The sequence below is a fragment of the Telmatherina bonti genome (assembly GCF_933228915.1).
Source record: "Telmatherina bonti genome assembly, chromosome: 1".
In the NCBI taxonomy this organism is placed as follows: Eukaryota; Metazoa; Chordata; class Actinopteri; order Atheriniformes; family Telmatherinidae; genus Telmatherina; species Telmatherina bonti.
Genome location: NC_136619.1, coordinates 43,673,063 through 43,692,028, shown reverse-complemented (window position 1 = coordinate 43,692,028; position 18,966 = coordinate 43,673,063). Strand labels below are relative to the sequence as shown.

The following is an 18,966-nucleotide window of genomic DNA, read 5'->3' as shown; positions in this document are numbered from 1 at the left end:
GACACGTTTAACTGATGATGTCATCACATGAAAACACAAATATAAAACAAGTTTATTTTAAAAATCCTTCATGTTTCCATGACAACAGAGATAAAAAATCAATAATAAACAAACGTGATCCTCATCAATGTCCTGATCGATCAGCTGATCAATATGTCTGATTATCAGTGAATCAGGATCTGCTGTTTGCATAGAAAGTTCTAGAGAAACAAACATGGTTGGTTCTGTCTGGTCTGGGTCAGACCACAGGTGCGGTTCCGAATGGTCCGGATCAGTCTGGTTCGGGTCCAGTCTGGTTTGAGGTGTAACCTTAAACTGGAGTGTAACCGACCAATCAACGATGACAGAAAACATCAAAATGTTGCATAATTTCTTGTGAAAGTTCTTCTGGACCGTGTCAGAGACCTGGACTATGAAGCTGGATGGTTCTTCGTTCTACGCTGCTGGTTCCCCTCTTACCAGGTCAATCACCGTGGTAACAGCTAAGCCGGTTGGTGTTCATCTCTAGAGGCGCTGAGGAGACGCGTCCCATCCAGTCGGTTCTTCTTCTGGACTTCTGGTACCGGCCCGTCCAGCTCCCCCATAATGATGTCACACATTCAGAACTGGACAACCAGGAAGTTACGATGTTTAATCCTTAATGTTTCTGAATGTCTATGGTGACATAGCTTTCTCCATGTTCCCCATTGGTCAGAGGCTGCAAGCTCCGCCCCTTTTATCTGAATGCACTCTGATGTCAATGGGAAACCCCGGTTGGACCAGTTGGTAACTAGTTTCTAAGGACCTCTGATCCAGATCCTAGATGTGTGTAGATCTCGCTTCATGGTCCAGGTCTCCAGTTTTGGTTACATAACACTGATTATTGATCAGATATCAAAGATATCTGCAGCTCCGCCTCCAGAGTGCTGCCTCCAGAACTCCAACTCCATACTGCCTGCCTCCAGAGCTCTGTCTCCAAAGCTCCGCCTCCAGGGCTCCACCTCCAGAGCTCCGCCTCCAGAACTCCAACTCCATACTTCCTGCCTCCAGAGATCCACCTCCAAAGCTTCGCCTCCAAAGCTCCGCCTCCAGAACTCCAACTCCATACTGCCTGCCTCCAAAGCTCCACCTCCAGAGCTCCGCCGCCAGAGCTCCGCCCAACAGCAACAGCAGGTCACATGACCTCAGACTTTAAGACTTTGGGGTGAACAGAAGTTAAATCAGCAGTAGGAGGAAACTTTCACCTCCTCCTTTGTCCTGGAAACATCCTGATAATAATTCCAGGACGTTTCCAGGAGAGTCGGACCCGGTTCTGGTGGTACCAGTGTACTCCATGTTGGATCACAGGCTTCCCTTGTCTTCATCATCTCCAGGATCAGGAAGAGGAAGAGAGATGATGATGATGATAAAGAGGAAGGATATGAAGAGGAGGAGGAGGAGGAGTCACGGCAGGTGATGGCTCCTCAGCAGGAGGCTCCGCCTACACCAACAAACACCTGAACAGGCTCTTTTTGGTTCGTGTCTTGGTGATGGTGACGGCTCCGCCTCCGACTGGAGGATTGTTGTCGTTCTGCAGGAACATGTCATGTGACAGTCAGACTGCAGCAGAACCAGAACCAGAACCTGGACCTGGTCCAGAACCTAGACCAAGTCAGAAACTCACCATCTTCCTGCTGAGTCGGGTCATGATGTCTCTGGCGAGCGTGTGGAACGCCTAGAGGACAGACATGTTAACGTCTTGTGTGTGTGTGTGTGTGTGTGTGTGTGTGTGTGTGTGTGTGTGTAATTGACCTCCTCCACGTTGAGACTGGACTTGGCGCTGGTCTCCAGAAACTTGATCCCGTAGTCGATGGCGAGCTGAAAGACAGACCAATGTTTAGATTAAAAAAACAGAAAACGGGACATGTCAACTGGGACACGCGACCCAGGACATGTCAACCGGGACACGCGACCCGGGACATGTCAACCGGGACACGCGACCCGGGACATGTCAACCGGGACACGCGACCCGGGACATGTCAACCGGGACACGCGACCCAGGACATGTCAACCGGGACACGCGACCAGGACACGCGACCCAGGACATGTCAACCGGGACACGCGACCCAGGACATGTCAACCGGGACACGCGACCAGGACACGCGACCCAGGACATGTCAACCGGGACACGCGACCAGGACACGCGACCCAGGACATGTCAACCGGGACACGCGACCCGGGACATGTCAACCGGGACACGCGACCCGGGACATGTCAACCGGGACACGCGACCCAGGACATGTCAACCGGGACACGCGACCAGGACACGCGACCCAGGACATGTCAACCAGGACACGCGACCCAGGACATGTCAACCAGGACACGCGACCCAGGACATGTCAACCAGGACACGCGACCCAGGACATGTCAACCGGGACACATCAACCAGGCCACAGGGACCGTGCAGGACTGACCTTCTCTCCTCTCTCCTTGGACACCTGTCTCTTATCGTTCATGTCACACTTGTTGCCGAGGACCATCCTCTCTACGTCGGACGACGCATGCTGTAACACACGGTCATGTTTGACCAATCAGATGACAGCCCTGCGTGATGTCATCGCAAGCGCAGCCTACCTCATCTATGTTTCGTATCCAGTTCCTGATGTTGTCAAAGGACTTCTCGTTGGTGATGTCATACACCAGCATGATGCCCTATGACAAACAGACAGGAAGTGACATCACACAGGGAACATGCTTCGTCCAATAATGGAGTGATACAGAGAGGGGGCGTGGCCTACCATAGCTCCTCTGTAATAGGCCGTTGTGATGGTTCTGAAGCGCTCCTGACCCGCCGTGTCCCTGCAGACACGACCACAAATACCCACAATGCACCTGCAGCTTATCATCCAATCACAGAGCTCCGTGTAGGTCCATGAACCTGGACCAGTTGAGACTCACCAGATCTGAAGTTTGATCTTCTTCCCGTCCAGGTCCACCGTCCGGATCTTAAAGTCAATTCCTGGATCAGAGACAGAGACGTTCAGTTCTCACTCAGACAGAACTGGACTTTGCAGATCAGAACCAGACCTATGACAGACCTGCAGGGTTACCGGAACCATCTGAACTCAGCAGGAACCTCTGAAGATCTGAAAAACCTTCTTGTAAAAACCAGTGGGTTCTGGATCACCAAAATTCCTGCGGGGTCTCCAGTCCTACCATCCAAACACAAAAACCATTTCCAACTCATAGAACCGGTCCTTCACGGTCCAAGGCCCAGTTTCAGACCTTGTCCCAGTCTAGATCACGAGGAGAAACCAAACCAACTGAGAGAATATGTTTCAGAACCTGCAGCTTCATCAGGGTCCATGAAGTCCAGCTGGGTTCTCTCCAGACCTCTTTAAGTCCCTGAACGGGATCCGGATCAAAAACTGGATTGAATCAGTCTGGATTTATGAAATGAAATGAAAAATACTTTATTAATCCCCAAAGGGAAATATTGTAGTACATAATAATAATAACTAGAGGAGGTCTTGTTCCGGAGGCTGATGGCTGCTGGCAGGAATGATCTTCTGTATCTTTCAGTCTTACATCGGACCCGAAGAAGCCTCTCACTGAACACACTTTGTTGTTTCATCACTGTGTTGTGGAGAGGTGAGAGGTGTCATGATGTGAGATGTCAGGGCAACTGGTCTGTAGTCACTTGGTTCAGCTGGTTGTGTTTTTTTAGGCACTGGAACAAGGCAGGAGGTTTTCCACAGCACTGGGACTCTATTTAGTCTCAGACTGGTGTTGAAAAGGTGCTGGAGAATCGGACATAGTTGTTCTGAGCAGGTCTTGAGAACTCTGGGACTGACACCATCTGGACCTGCAGCCTTGTTCTGGTTCAGTTTCTCAAGTTGCTTCATAACCTGATTGCAGGAGACAAACAAGGTGGAGGTCTCAGGATGTCCTGATGTGGAGGGAGATGAAGCTGTGTTCTGGTCCATGACTGAGCTGCAGGGTGACAGATTGGAGGCGTGACAGGAAAGCAGTGGGCTTATGGAGGGTGTGTGGTCTGTTGGGCTGGAGGTAGGGGGTGAACTGAACCTGTTGAAGAATATGTTCAGCTCATTAGCTCTGTCCAGACCTCCATCAGGCTGGTCCCCCTTTAACTTGAAGCCGGTGATCTTCTTCATTCCAGACCACACATCCCTCAGGTTATTCTGCTGGAGCTGACTTTCTAACTTCTTCCTGTAGTCCTCCTTGCACTTCTTAGTTTGGGTTTTAAGTTGTTTTTGTGTTGCCGTCAATAACTCCCTGTCTCCATCCCTGAAGGCTTTCTTTTTGATGTTCAGCAGCTTTTTCAGGTCACTGGTGATCCAGGGTTTGTTATTGGGGAAGCACCTCACTGTTCTTGTTGGGACGATGCTGTCCACACAGAAGTTTATGTAATCTGTCACACACTCAGTCATGGCGTTGATGTCGTCTCCATGAGGTTCACAGAGGACGTTCCAGTCTGTAGCCTCAAAGCCTCCTCTAAGAGCATCTTCAGCTTCAGCAGACCAGATTTTGATAGTCTTTGTGATGACTGGTTGCTGCTGAACGATGGGCTTGTAGGTGGAGGTGAGAAGAACCAGATTATGGTCAGATCTTCCTAAAGGAGGCAGGGCAGAACAACTGGATCCATTATTCATATTTGCATAAAATAAGGTCAACATCTTATTTTCTCTGGTGGAGCAGCTGACAAACTACTGGAATGTTGGTAGAGTTGCAGAGAGGGAGACGTTGTTGAAGTCTCCGGAGATCGCCATGAATGAGTTTGGATGCTGTGTTTGTAGCCGAGCAACGACGGAGCTGATGACATCACAGGCTGTGTCTGGTGCGGTACCAGGTATTATATAAACCGCTACCAGAATAACACAGGTAAACTCTCTGGGTAAATAATATGGACGGAAGCTCACAGCTAACAGTTCCATGTCCCTTGTGCATATCTTCTCCTTGACAGTAACATGTCCAGGATGACACCAACGCTGGTTAACCAGCACTGCAATTCCACCACCCTTTAGCTTTCCGCTGTGTTGTCTACTGCGGTCTGCACGGACCGTTTTAAAGCCCGGTACAGAAACATTACAGTCAGGGATGTGTTCATGCAGCCATGTCTCGGTGAAGCACATAATACTGCACTCTCTGTATTCTTTCTGAGACCTTGTTAGCGTCTCCAGCTCGTCAGTTTTGTTAGCTAGTGATCTCACATTACCCATGACGACGGTCGGGAGAAATGGTTTAAATCTCCATCGCTTTCTTCGCTCTCTGACTCCCGCTCTGCATCCTCTTCTCTTTCTTTTCAACTCCATCGGGATTTGATGTGTTGTTTCGCTGATAATCCTGATTTTGGAGGGTTTAATCAGTTGATCCCGATTGTAAACAAGTCTTTCACTGCCATGGAGACTCATGATAACATGCCTTGAGAGCCAAAAATATGCAGAAAAATCTTCCTTGCAGTACACCCTCCGAGCCGACATGAAATCCTCATTAAAAAACAGACCTAATTTGAGGTAATATCTATGTGAGAGTTTGTACTTTTAAAAAAATTAAAAAAATCAAGATAGCAAGTCAGAGCTACTACAGTTGGCTGCCAACAGATGACGCAATCTAGAATGGAAACAAAATAAATTAACAAAATAACTAAATTAACAAAAAAATTAACTAAATAAATTTAAGAGTCGACACCTCCAGTTCCGGTTCCAGGTCCGGTTCCAGTTCAAATTCCTGTTCCTGACAGAAGAATTTAGAAAATGTGGGAATGAACTCAGATGGATTTTATCCACCATTACTGAGGAACTTCAGCAGAACGTCTGTAATGGTGGCTCCACCTGGCTGACAGGTGGAGGTGTAGAAAATAAGTGTCATATCTGTCAGCTAATGGTGTGTGTGTGTGTGTGTGTGTGTGTGTGTGTGTGTGTCTGTCCACGTCAGCATTATTTTAGTGTGTGACATCACATCCTGTCTCCGTTCTACTCAGACTTTCGCTGCTTCTGTTCCGTTGACAGGAAGTGAAACTTTTTATACCTCTTGGTAGGAAACTTGCAGCGGAGGTCACTGACCTCCTCTTCCTCCCATCCCCCCTTCGGCAACCAGAGATGAGTTCAGAAAGTTTTCACTTCGCTTATTTGGTGGGACGTCTGTAACCAATAGCAACGCTGTCACAATGACAGCAGAACAGGAAGGCTTCTGCAGGTTCAGGAAGTTGTTCAGGTGGCGTTGCGGTTAGCGCCGTGGCTCACAGCAGAAACAGGAAGCAGAACCTTTTCAGGATCAGCAGTCAGTCCGGGGAACAGAAACCAGACCGTTTCAGCCAGTCCTGGTTTTCCAGACGTAAACAAACAAGGACCATTTTAAACCGTCCTGTATCAGCTTTAGTACACATGTGTTGATGTCACTTCCTGTCCAAATAGCTTCATGTTAAATGTAGCTTCTGCTAAACATCAGTGGATCTTTGTCTCTTCTGTTTCCATGCATTGTCCTCAATAAACAAAGGCATAAACAAGTAAACAAGCAAACAAAATGTTCCCATTGAAGCTATCGGAGCAGAACTTTCATCTAGAATTAGCTTAGCGGATGGATGCTAGCTTAACGGCTACATGAGCATAATCAGCGCGATTGATGATGTAAGCATGATGTCGGGAGATCAGATGGTTATTTAGTTTCCATGGATACGTTCCAGCTGAGACATAAAGTCCAGACGACACACTGAAGCAGAGGAAGATGAGGATGAAGGTGTCCTGTGACAAGACCATAAACTGTATATAAAGATGGGTGGAGCCTCTGTGACGTCACCCGCAGGTTTCTGAAGAGCTGAACTGAATCTCGGTGGGCGGTTCCTACCATCACCGTCTTGGGAGGGGTATGCGTGTCGTCTCGCACAGAAAATACAAATATGGGCAAAGAGGTGGAGCTGAGAGGGGGGCTGTGAGCGTCATGGTGGATGATTGACATCAAGCGAACTCCGAGCTTTCTGTAGCTAAGAGCTAACCGAGCTAACCCGGAGATAACAGGAGCTAACCAGCTAACTGAGGTAAGCGGGCTAAAGCTAAGTCACGTTGTTAACCGGCTAAAAACCGCGCTTGTTCTACGTTCTTCTGACTTGAAGCGGGAGATCGGGTACCTATCAGTCAAAAGAACACGCCCCTAAATATGCCGAACTTCGAGATTAAATTACTTTTAAACGGGCGAGTTAGAAAAAAATTCACTCCCCCCACAGTTGTCATGAAGGTAAACCTGACCTATTAAACCTAAAATGGATTTTTGTACCAGGCTGTAAATATGTTTATTTCTGCTGTAAACATGTTTGTTTATGCTGTAAACATGTTTATTTGGTCTGGACCCTGAAGACCCGGTCTGGACCCTGAAGACCCTGAAGACCTGGCTGGACCCTGAAGACCTGGTCTGGACCCGGTCTGGACCCTGAAGACCCTAAAGATCTGGTCTGGACCCTAAAGGCCCTGAAGACCAGGCCTGGACCCTGAAGACCAAGTCTGGACCCTGAAGACCTGGTCTGGACCCTAAAGGCCCTGAAGACCCGGTCTGGACCCTGAAGACCTGGTCTGGACCCTAAAGGCCCTGAAGACCCGGTCTGGACCCTGAAGACAGGTTACTGCATGATGTTTCCATGGCAACCGCTGATTAGCGTACGTCGGTCCCTCATCCAGATGAAGGTCAGCGGGGTCAGAGGTAATCAGACCCCTCCTTGCTTCCGCGTGCTGCATCAGAACCGGTTCGGTACCGGCAGAACCGGGCTCGCGCGGACTTACCGATGGTGGAAATGAAGGTGGTGCTGAAGGCGTCCTCGCTGAACCGGAAGAGCAGGCAGGTCTTCCCGACGCCGCTGTCTCCGATCAGCAGCAGCTTGAACAGGTAGTCGTACGTCTTCGTCATGTTGTCCCGCGACCCCCGCTGGTACCGGACTGGTTCTCGACTGGTTCCGCGCTGCTTTACTGGGAGAGAAGCGGCACTGAAGCAGGAAACGAACCCGCGTCAAGTTACCCACGATCCACCCGGACAACATCCGGTACGAGTTTTTCCACAATAAAACACCTTTATTTATTTAGTTGCGTTTATTTATCTTCCATGTATTGATCTAAATATCCAGAGTGAGCTTTATCGATAGATAAAGATACATAAATGTTAAAAGTTTATTTATTCAGGTGTGTTTATTACACATCTATATGAAGCAAAGTGTGATTTATAAAGTAAATAAATGTAAAAATACACAAATGTTAAAAGTTAAGCCTACAGGTTTGCGTCTAAATACGTTTTCCTACATAACAGTTTCAGGTGTTATAAATTATCAATAACTTGGTGAAAAATGTCAGTTTTGAGATTTTTTATCATTATTTTTATATGTTAAAAAATTACATGATTTTTAATAAACTAATTTTTTTTACTTTATTTCTATGAATAAGAATTTTGCAGCATTTTTGTCGAGTCTTATTTCTTATTTGATTTTTTTTTTTTGTCATCTGATCAGAAGTTGTGGAGGAAAACTTCACACATCCATCCATTCTGACTGCTGTTTATATTCTGTTGTAATGATGACTTTATTTGAATGATCTTATAAATTCATTTTTGTTTAATGGAATGGAAATTAGCCCTGCGATGGACTGGCGAGCTGTCCAGGGTGTACCCCACCTTTCGCCCAAAGCCTGCTGGGATAGGCTCTGGCTCCCCTGGTTAGGATGATGAATATATGAATGAAAATTATTGTATTTTAATTCATTTCTAGTATTTGATTATTTCTTCGTTTTTTCTTGAAGGAAATAATAAATACATGTTTTTACTAAGATGATTGTTTTGGGGTTTTTTTGCCTCTGTTCCTGCAGCAACCTGATGAGACGATGAAAGAGTTTAAGTATGGAACCGAAACTGTCAGCTAATATTTTGAAAGGAATGTTTTCGTGTTTCCGGTTTGTCTGACGGAGATTGACGCTTTAAGGAAATTAGACGTGTGGTCACGCGCCGTTATTCTCAGAAGTGAGGTAGAAAAATAAGTTTAGAGATTTTTTTTTTAAACTGAAAGCTGGAAAGATTTTATATTCTACTTTCTGCCGTGTGGTCTGACTTACCTGGTCTGGTTTCACCTGGTCTGACTTACCTGGTCTGGTTTCACCTGGTCTGGCTTACCCGGTCTTGTTTCACCTGGTCTGACTTACCTGATCTGGTTTCACCTGGTCTGGCTTACCTGGTCTGGTTTACCTGGTCTGGCTTACCTGCTCCAGTTTACCTGGTCTGGTTTACCTTGTCTGGCTTACCTGGTTTGGTTTACCTGGTCTGGTTTACCTGGTCTGGTTTCACGTGGTCTGGCTTACCTGGTTTGGTTTACCTGGTCTGGTTTACCTGGTCTAGTTTACCTGGTCTGGCTTACCTGGTCTGGTTTACCTGGTCTGGCTTACCTGGTCTGGTTTACCTTCTCCAGTTTACCTGGTCTGGTTTACCTGGTCTGTTTTACCTTGTCTGGCTTACCTGGTTTGGTTTACCTGGTCTGGCTTACCTGGTCTGGTTTCATCTGGTCTGGCTTACCTGGTGTGGTTTCATCTGGTCTGGCTTCACCTGGTCTGGCTTACCTGGTCTGGTTTACCTGGTGTGGTTTACCTGCTCCAGTTTACCTTCTCTGGTTTACCTGGTCTGGTTTCACTTGGTCTGGCTCAACTGGTTTGGTTTACCTGGTCTGGCTTACCTGGTCTGGTTTACCTTGTCTGGCTTACCTGGTTTGGTGTACCTGGTCTGGTTTACCTGGTCTGGTTTACCTGGTCCAGTTTACCTGGTCTGGTTTCACCTGGTCTGGCTTACCTGGTCTGGTTTCATCTGGTCTGGCTTACCTGGTCTGGCTTCACCTGGTCTGGCTTACCTGGTCTGGTTAACCTGGTCTGGCTTACCTGGTCTGGTTTACCTGGTCCAGTTTACCTTGTCTGGCTTACCTGGTTTGGTTTACCTGGTCTGGTTTACTTGGTCTGGTTTACCTGCTCCAGTTTACCTGGTCTGGTTTCACCTGGTCTGGTTTACCTGCTCCAGTTTACCTTGTCTGGCTTACCTGGTTTGGTTTACCTGGTCTGGTTTACTTGGTCTGGTTTACCTGCTCCAGTTTACCTTGTCTGGCTTACCTGGTTTGGTTTACCTGGTCTGGTTTACCTGCTCCAGTTTACCTGGTCTGGTTTACCTGCTCCAGTTTACCTTGTCTGGCTTACCTGGTTTGGTTTACCTGGTCTGGTTTACTTGGTCTGGTTTACCTGCTCCAGTTTACCTTGTCTGGCTTACCTGGTTTGGTTTACCTGCTCCAGTTTACCTGGTCTGGTTTACTTGGTCTGGTTTACCTGCTCCAGTTTACCTGGTCTGGTTTCATCTGGTCTGGCTTCACCTGGTCTGGCTTACCTGGTCTGGTTTACCTGCTCCAGTTTACCTTCTCTGGTTTACCTGGTCTGGTTTCACTTGGTCTGGCTCAACTGGTTTGGTTTACCTGGTCTGGCTTACCTGGTCTGGTTTACCTTGTCTGGCTTACCTGGTCTGGTTTACCTGGTCCAGTTTACCTGGTCTGGTTTCACCTGGTCTGGCTTACCTGGTCTGGTTTCATCTGGTCTGGCTTACCTGGTCTGGCTTCACCTGGTCTGGCTTACCTGGTCTGGTTTACCTGGTCCAGTTTACCTTGTCTGGCTTACCTGGTTTGGTTTACCTGGTCTGGTTTACTTGGTCTGGTTTACCTGCTCCAGTTTACCTGGTCTGGTTTCACCTGGTCTGGTTTACCTGCTCCAGTTTACCTTGTCTGGCTTACCTGGTTTGGTTTACCTGGTCTGGTTTACTTGGTCTGGTTTACCTGCTCCAGTTTACCTGGTCTGGTTTACCTTGTCTGGCTTACCTGGTTTGGTTTACCTGGTCTGGTTTACTTGGTCTGGTTTACCTGCTCCAGTTTACCTGGTCTGGTTTACCTGCTCCAGTTTACCTTGTCTGGCTTACCTGGTTTGGTTTACCTGCTCCAGTTTACCTGGTCTGGTTTACCTGCTCCAGTTTACCTTGTCTGGCTTACCTGGTTTGGTTTACCTGGTCTGGTTTACTTGGTCTGGTTTACCTGCTCCAGTTTACCTGGTCTGGTTTACCTTGTCTGGCTTACCTGGTTTGGTTTACCTGGTCTGGTTTACTTGGTCTGGTTTACCTGCTCCAGTTTACCTGGTCTGGTTTACCTGCTCCAGTTTACCTTGTCTGGCTTACCTGGTTTGGTTTACCTGGTCTGGTTTACTTGGTCTGGTTTACCTGCTCCAGTTTACCTTGTCTGGCTTACCTGGTTTGGTTTACCTGCTCCAGTTTACCTGGTCTGGTTTACTTGGTCTGGTTTACCTGCTCCAGTTTACCTGGTCTGGTTTCATCTGGTCTGGAGATGTTAATGTTGTGGAAAAATGAAAAAACCAGACACCTAGACTTCAGCATCAGCAGGATTCTGAAAACCTGCAGGTCTGCTGAAAAGGAGGAAAGGGGGTTACTACACACTCAAAAATAGAGGTACCAGCTTGTACCTGAAGAGGTACAAATGCTTGTCGCTGGGGGTGTACTCTTTTGAGAGACATTTCTCTACCCTTCAGTTCTGGTCTATTTTTGTACCTTATCAAGTTCAACCTCACCTTATCAAGTTATGTTTTTTATGTTTTCCACAGCATCAGGCCTGGTCCATTCCACCTAGCAATATTATCTTATCTTTAATCTAGAAATATTCTTCAAAAACTCAAAACACTGACATTGTGGGCTACAGCAAGTGTTGTGCGTCTAAACCGGTCTTAACAATACATTTCTTTTGAGGCGACTTTTTAAAAATTAAAAATTAAAAATAAAATCATCAAATATCAGTTGTAATATGTGGTGAAGTCGTAGGAGGGTATACTGATTGCTGAAGAAAAGCTGGTAAAAGTCCCAGTATGCACTATACGCTGTAAAAAATAGTCCCGGTAAGCAAAAGGATAGAATTTAAAACTGCCGGTACTGCGTACCGCTGCATACCGGCCCACTTAAAGCACTGCTGCTAACACAAGTTTTTGTCACGACAACATTTTTCAATGCTGCAGGTACCTTTATGGTTAAAATGGTACAAATTTGTACTTTATGTCACTTTGAACCCTTTTTCGTACTCTGAAGGTGCTTCTGGTCTCTTAAAGACCAGTATTGTACTTTTGAGAGAACATTTCTTTAAAATGTACCTATAGGTACAGAAATGTCCTTATCTTGGATCTCTATTTTTGAGAGTGTACGGTGACGTAGTGGTCGTCACGGCAGCCTCCCAGTGAAAAGGCCACTGGCTCGATCCTTGTCCTGGTTTCAGGTAGTTCATAAAACCCCGTTGGCGGCGAAGAACATACAAAACACAGCCGCCATTCTGTGTGCAGTTTACATGTTCTTCCCACGTTCTTTCCATGTTCTCCGGCTTCCTCCCAGCGTCCCGACACATGATGTTGGGTTCATAGATCGCTCTAAGCTTGGTGCGCGCACCGTCAGAACTTTGTTGCTGCAGGAACAAAACATCTTTTCTTCCTCCAGGAGAAGCTTCAGCACGAGGAATCACTGTCTTGTTCAGTTCAACTTTCTTTAACACAAGCAAACATCAAGCACAACATAGAAGAAAGCCTCAAATTTAACATGCAGAAATAAAATTAAAAAATAAAATAAAGACAAAACTTGAGCATACCAGAAAAAAGGAAAGTTCTATTAAAGATGACGAGTTTTCATGACTTTCTTTACTGTCTGTTATTGAACATGTCCAGTGTTTTATATAAAAGATGAAGTTTGGCTGATTTAAAAATTTAGATTCATGGATTAAATATTTTGTTGAAATAAAAAGCAGATCTATCAATCGATCGACCTGAGCTTGTGCGCGAGGTTGAGCGGTTCCGACTAGATATAGTTGGACTCACCTCGACGCATGGCTTGGGCTCTGGAACCAGTACCCTCGAGAGGGGCTGGACCTTCTTCCACTCTGGAGTTGCTCATGGTGAGAGGCGCCGAGCAGGTGTGGGCATTCTCATCAGCCCCCAGCTTGGTGCCTGCACGTTGGGGTTTACCCCGGTGGATGAAAGGGTAGTTTCCCTCCGCCTCCGGGTGGGGGGACGGGTCCTGACTGTTGTCTGTGCTTATGTGCCGAACAGCAGTTCAGAGTACCCACCCTTTCTGGAGTCCTTGGAGGGAGTGCTGGAGGGTGCTCCTTCTGGGGACTCCATTGTTCTGCTGGGGGACTTCAATGCTCACGTGGGCAATGACAGTGAGACCTGATGGGGAGGCATGGTCCCCCCCCTCTGAACCCAAATGGTGTTTTGTTATTGGACTTCTGTGCTCATCATGGATTGTCCATAACGAACACCATGTTCCAACATAAGAGTGTCCATATGTACACCTGGCATCAGGACTCCCTGGGCCGCAGTTCAATGATGGATTTTGTAGTTGTATTGTCGGACCTGCGGCCACATGCCTTGGACACTCGGGTGAAGAGGGGGGCGGAGCTTCAACTGATCACCACCTGGTGGTGAGTTGGTTCAGATGGTGGGGGAGGAAGCCGGTCAGATCTGGCAGGCCCAAACGTGTTGTGAGGGTCTGCTGGGAACGTCTGGCTGAGTCCCCTGTCAGAGCGAGCTTCAACTCCCACCTTCAGCAGAGCTTCGAACATGTCCCGAGTGGAAGGTAGTCCGGGAGTATGGGGTACCGGACCCACTTGTGCAAGCTGTCCAGTCCCTGTATGACAGGTGTCAGAGCTTGGTCCGCATTGCCGGTAGTAAGTCGGATTTGTTTCCGGTGAGGGTTGAACTCCGCCAAGGCTGCCCTTTATCACCGATTCTGTTCATAACTTATATGGACAGAATTTCTAGGTGCAGCCGAGGTGTTGAGGGGATCCGACTTGGTGGCCTCAGGATTGGGTCCCTGCTTTTTGCGGATGACGTGGTCCTGTTGGCTTCATCTGGTCGTGATCTCCAGCTCTCGCTTGAGCGATTAGCGGCCGAGTGTGAAGCGGCTGGGATGAGATGAGAATCAGCACCTCCAAATCTGAGACCATGGTCCTCAGCCGGAATAGGGTGGATTGCCCTCTCCGGGTCGGGAGTCAGGTCCTGCCTCAAGTGGAGGAGTTTAAATATCTCAGGGTCTTGTTCACGAGTGAGGGAAGGATGGAACGTGAGATGGACAGATGGATCGGTGCGGCGTCTGCAGTAATGCGGACTCTGCGCCGGTCTGTCGTGGTGAAGAAGGAGCTGAGCCAGAAGGCGAAGCTCTCGATTTACCAGTCGATCTACGTTCCTACCCTCACCTATGGTCATGAGCTGTGGGTCGTGACCAAAAGAACCAGATCTCGTATACAGGTGACCGTAAATGAATTATCTTGTCAATGTTAAGTTTATTTTCTAATTTTCTATCTGAACGTAGCATCCATAACACTGGAATGCAAAATGGAGCGAGGGATCGTCAGAGGAGGGCTGTTGTTCTATAAACAACCTCCCAGAAGGTCTTAGAAGTAGTTTTCCTGCAGAGAACCCATAGTGATGTAGAGACTGAGGTAGACGGGTTTACGGTGGAAGGATCAGCATGTTCTGTCTCACGGAACAAACCTCTCTTCCGGAGTTGCGGTTCTTTTCTCTCCAGCTCTTAACGTCAACATCACTTCCACCGCAGAGTTTTAGTAGTGAGGGCAGAAATTCAGAATATCTTTTTTTGTTTCCTTAACATATACGCTCCAAACGTGGGAGGGAATGGGCTTGTCATGTTTGATCTCTGTACTGTTTGTTTGGTTCTGGACAGGAAGGGACTAGAACCGCACCTCCAGTCATCCACTGCTCTATCCTGGTTGCTCTCAGAGTTCAGCCTGGTAGACACCTGGAGGGTTAAGAACCGACAGAAGAAGCAGTTTACCTGGGTCAGGGTTGTCCGCGGGGTTGGGAGTGCAGCTAGGCTGGACAGGTTTTACCTAACAGACAGTTTCAGAAATAGGTCACATACCAGTTTTATCTATCCTGTAGGTTTTACTGACCATCACTTAGTTACCCTGGACCTCCAGGTTTCTCCAGGTGCAGCTCTTATTGGCACTTTAATATTAAGGTGTTACAGGACAGCTCCTTCTACCAGAGTTTCCAGGACTTCTGGAGGATTTGGAGGAGAAAGAAGGGAGATTTCCAGTCTCTTAGAGGTGGGAAGTGGGTAGGTAAAGCCCAGATCAGGGTGTTCTGTCAACAGTACAGTAGTCACTCTACAGTTAGAATTAAAAAGGTCATCAGTGAGTTAGAAAAAGAAATTCAGGATCTGGAAGACGGTATTTTAGCTTCAAACAGTACTGGCAGTGATAACCTTCATCAGAAGAGGAAGGAGCTGGGTTCTTTCCTCCATGAGAGAGCTAAGGGAGCTGGAGACATGGATGCCCCCAGACTCTTCGTCCACATAAATACTTTATGGATGAACTGCTGGAGGGGCTTCCTCAGCTGAGCTCTGCAGACAAAACTCATCTTGAGGTCCCATCTCTCTGGAGGAACTGACTACTGCGGTTGGCCAGATGACTTCCGGCCGGGCTCCAGGGTTGGATGGACTACCTGAGGACTTTTATAAATATTTTTGGAGTTTCCCGGGAACAGACTTGTGGGAGGTGTTTAAGGAATGTTCACGGAATGGAGTTCTGCCTTTTTCCTGCTGCCACGCCGTTCTTTCACTGCTACCTAAGAAGGGTGACTTGACTTTGATTAAAAACTGGAGACCCGTTGCTTTGCTGTGCACAGACTATAAATTTTTATCCAAAGTTCTTGCTAACAGGCGGAAGCACACTTTGGAACTAATCATCCACAGAGACCAGTCATATGGAATACCGGACAGATCAATTATAGATAATCTTTTTCTGATGGGGGACTTGTTTGACGCTTGTAAATTGTTTGGCTTGGATGTAGGTCTTATTTCCTTGGATCAGGAGAAGGTCGAGTCGATCATGGTTTTCTCTTTTCCACTTTAAGAGCATTTGGTTTTGGGATGGTTTTGTCTCCTTACTGACCTTGATGTACAAAGACACTTTTTGTTTGATCAAAGTGGGTGGGGGGGCTGAGCTGTCCAGTCAAGGTTCAGAGAGGGATTAGACAGGGGTGTCCGATGTCTGGACACCTGTACACTATCGCTATTGAACCACTATTACATCAGTTAAGCTCTCAGTTATCGGGTCTCTTGTTACTGGGTTTATCTCATTGCCCTTCGCTGGTTCTCTCCACCTATGCAGATGACATCACGGTGTTGGTCAGGAACCAGAAGGATGTGGATCACCTAAAGAACAGTCAGGACTTATATGCTCAGGCTTCTTCAGCTAAGGTTAACTGGAGCAAGATTGAGACTGTACAGGTTGGACAGTGGGATGAAAATCCCACTCCTATTCTGCCTGAATGCCTCAGATGGGGGAACCAGGGGCAAAAGGTTTTGGGGTTTTTTTTGGGTAGCAAGGGTCAGAAAAAGAATTGGGCGGGCATCATGGAGAGAGTGTGTGCCAGGTTGTCCCATCGGAAGATCTGCTCGAGGACATACAGGGAACACTTGTGGTCTTCTTTTGGCTGGGCATCATTGGCTGAGAGCACCGGTTCTGTACCTCCCAGTCCAGGAGGGGCGACAGGGCCTAATCGACATCATGTCTCGTGTGACAGCTTTTAGACTACAGACAGCCCAGAGACTGCTCTATAGTTTTGGATAATTGTTAATGAACACCACCTGTTTATTGTTAGGGAGCCTTGGCTACGACAAACATTTGTTCCTGCTCCAACCACAGTCTCTGGATCAGACGGGTTTGACACTTTTCTACTGATCAGTGCTGCAGGCCTGACGGGTCTTCTTCGTGCGGGAACTTGTCTGTTCTCCTGGGTTCTGGTTGTTTGAAGAGCCCCTATTTGGAAACAAGCTGTTTTCTTCTTGGATCCTCACATCGCTCACTCTACAGTCCCATATGAGGGAGGCAGGCTGTGTTAAACTGGGCCACCTCCTGAAATCCTCGGTTTCCACTCTGGCTGGCCTGCTATGGATGCAGTCGGACAGACTTCTTAACAGGTACAAGAGATCTGTACTTCTTTACCAGAACTGCTAAGAGCGTTTGCGGAGAACTGTACTCCGTTGGACCAGTGGGATGACGAGTATGTCTTCCTCTCTCTGGTAGCTTCTCCTGCGATAGAGCAGTGGCAGGAGAACCAGGAACTTCTATTGACTTTTCAGACACCAGAACTGGGGCAGTTTGGGGGAAAGAGGGCCCTCTATCTCCTCAGCATGAAGGTTTCAAACCTACGCTCTCTGACGGTTGTCAGGGCGTCGAGGTGGACTGAGTTTTATGGCCCTGGGACGTCCCTTGGGGTATGCTGGCAGTCCCTGTACAAACACCCCATTGATAAACGGTCTGGAGACCTTCAGTGGAGGGTTGTGCACGGGATCATAGCCACTAACGGGTACCTGGCACACCTCGATGCAAAGCCACTAACGGGTACCTGGCACACCTCGATCCAAAGCCACTAACGGGTACCTGGCACACATCGATCCAAAGCCACTAACGGGTACCTGGCACACCTTGATCCAAAGCCACTAACAGGTACCTGGCACAGCTTGATCCAAATACAAGGCCTGGGGGTCATTTTTGTCTCCAGTCAGAAACGGTTCAATATGTTTTTGTTCAATGTTCACGACTGACGGGTTTGTTTGAGCTTCTGAGAGGTTTCAGTTTGTTTTCAGCTTTTTTTTTTTTTGGTCCTTGGTACTCGACGTGCAGAAAATCTGTTTACTCACTGTTAAACCTGATATTTAGTGAAGCTAAGTTGGCCACTTGGAAGACCAGAAAGAACAGGGTCAAGGGTCAGAGGATGCTCTCCTGGTCTTCACCAGGTTATTGGCGGCTTTGCTCAGGGTGGAATTGGATTTTTATAAACTCAAAAGCAGGTTGGAGGAATTTGTGCATTTCTGGGGTCTGCAGAATGTTCTGTGTTCAGAATATTGTTTGATTTTTAATTTTTGACACCCTTGTCATTGTACATGTGTTTCTCCTTTGTGTAGGCTTAAATAACTTCGTTCGCAGACTGCAGGCTTACTTGTGGTTCCTAGAGTCTCAAAGAGCCGAGCAGGAGGCAGAGCCTTTGGTTATCAGGCCCCTCTCTTATGGAATAAGCTCCCAGTTAGTGTTAGGGAAGCAGACACCCTCCCCACCTTTAAGACTAGGCTGAAGACTTATCTTTTTGATAAGTCCTATAGCTAGGGATGGTTAGCATCCCTTAGTTATGCTGCTATAGGTTTAGACTGCTGAGGGACATTTCCTGATACACAGAGCTTCTTTCTTTTTCTCTTTATCTCTCTCTTTTATCCCCCCCCCCCCCCCCATAACAGTGTTGCATCATTAACATGTATGTCTCCTGTCTCAGCAGGTCTCCCTGGCCGGGAGTAGCAGTTCCTGTTGTCTTTCTGTCCTCTTCCCCCCACACAGCAGAGGCAGATGGCTGCCTGGCCTTGAGCCGGGTTCTGCCGGAGGTTTCCTTCCTGTTAAAAGGGAGTTTTTTCCTTCCCACTGTCGCCAGTGTGCTTGCTCAGGATGGGAGATTGAGTTGGACTCAACTCAATCTGTTGGTTTACTTGTATAGGCTATTATGAATTGGCTTTCATTATGTTTTCCCCTCTGTCTGTAAAGCGTCTTGAGATGGCATTGCCGTGATTTGACGCTATATAAATAAAGTTGAATTGAATTGAAAATAAAATAAAGGACCTTTTAAACTCTATCTATCTATCTATCTATCTATCTATCTATCTATCTATCTATCTATATCTAACAAAACACTTTGTTTATGTGCAGAACCAGAATAAATGCATCACTGTTTCTTTTTTGGATGTCACAAAAACAGTAGTTAGTACTTATATCACTTGTATATCTTTGAAGGGTGCGGTTAGGCAAAAAACTAAGAAAATATAAACTAAATATTTTTTGTCAATCAAAGTAGCTTTGAAAGCGGTTGCGCTACCGGAAGTGACGCACGC

At 47.2% G+C, this 18,966-nt stretch overlaps 1 protein-coding gene across 1 annotated transcript; it reads right to left on the bottom strand.

Annotated features, from left to right (window-relative positions):
• Positions 1–429: 429 nt before the first annotated feature.
• Positions 430–7,876, bottom strand: rab8b (RAB8B, member RAS oncogene family). Its single transcript, XM_079244109.1, has 8 exons — positions 7,749–7,876; positions 2,917–2,977; positions 2,757–2,817; positions 2,593–2,670; positions 2,433–2,522; positions 1,771–1,836; positions 1,643–1,693; positions 430–1,549 (listed from the first exon to the last, which is right to left on the bottom strand). The coding sequence occupies exons 1-8, from the start codon at positions 7,870–7,872 to the stop codon at positions 1,460–1,462; spliced, it is 621 nt and encodes a 206-aa protein (XP_079100235.1). The 5' UTR covers positions 7,873–7,876; the 3' UTR covers positions 430–1,459.
• Between the last annotated feature and the right edge of the window lie 11,090 nt (positions 7,877–18,966).

Excerpts from the sequence above, each read along its gene's own strand:
- rab8b (XM_079244109.1), bottom strand. The coding sequence starts at position 7,872 with ATGACGAAGACGTACGACTACCTGTTCAAGCTGCTGCTGATCGGAGAC. Across the intron at positions 2,978-7,748 it reads CACCTTCATTTCCACCATCG|GAATTGACTTTAAGATCCGG; the intron begins GTAAGTCCGCGC and ends TCTCTGATCCAG. Across the intron at positions 2,523-2,592 it reads GGATACGAAACATAGATGAG|CATGCGTCGTCCGACGTAGA; the intron begins GTAGGCTGCGCT and ends CGTGTGTTACAG.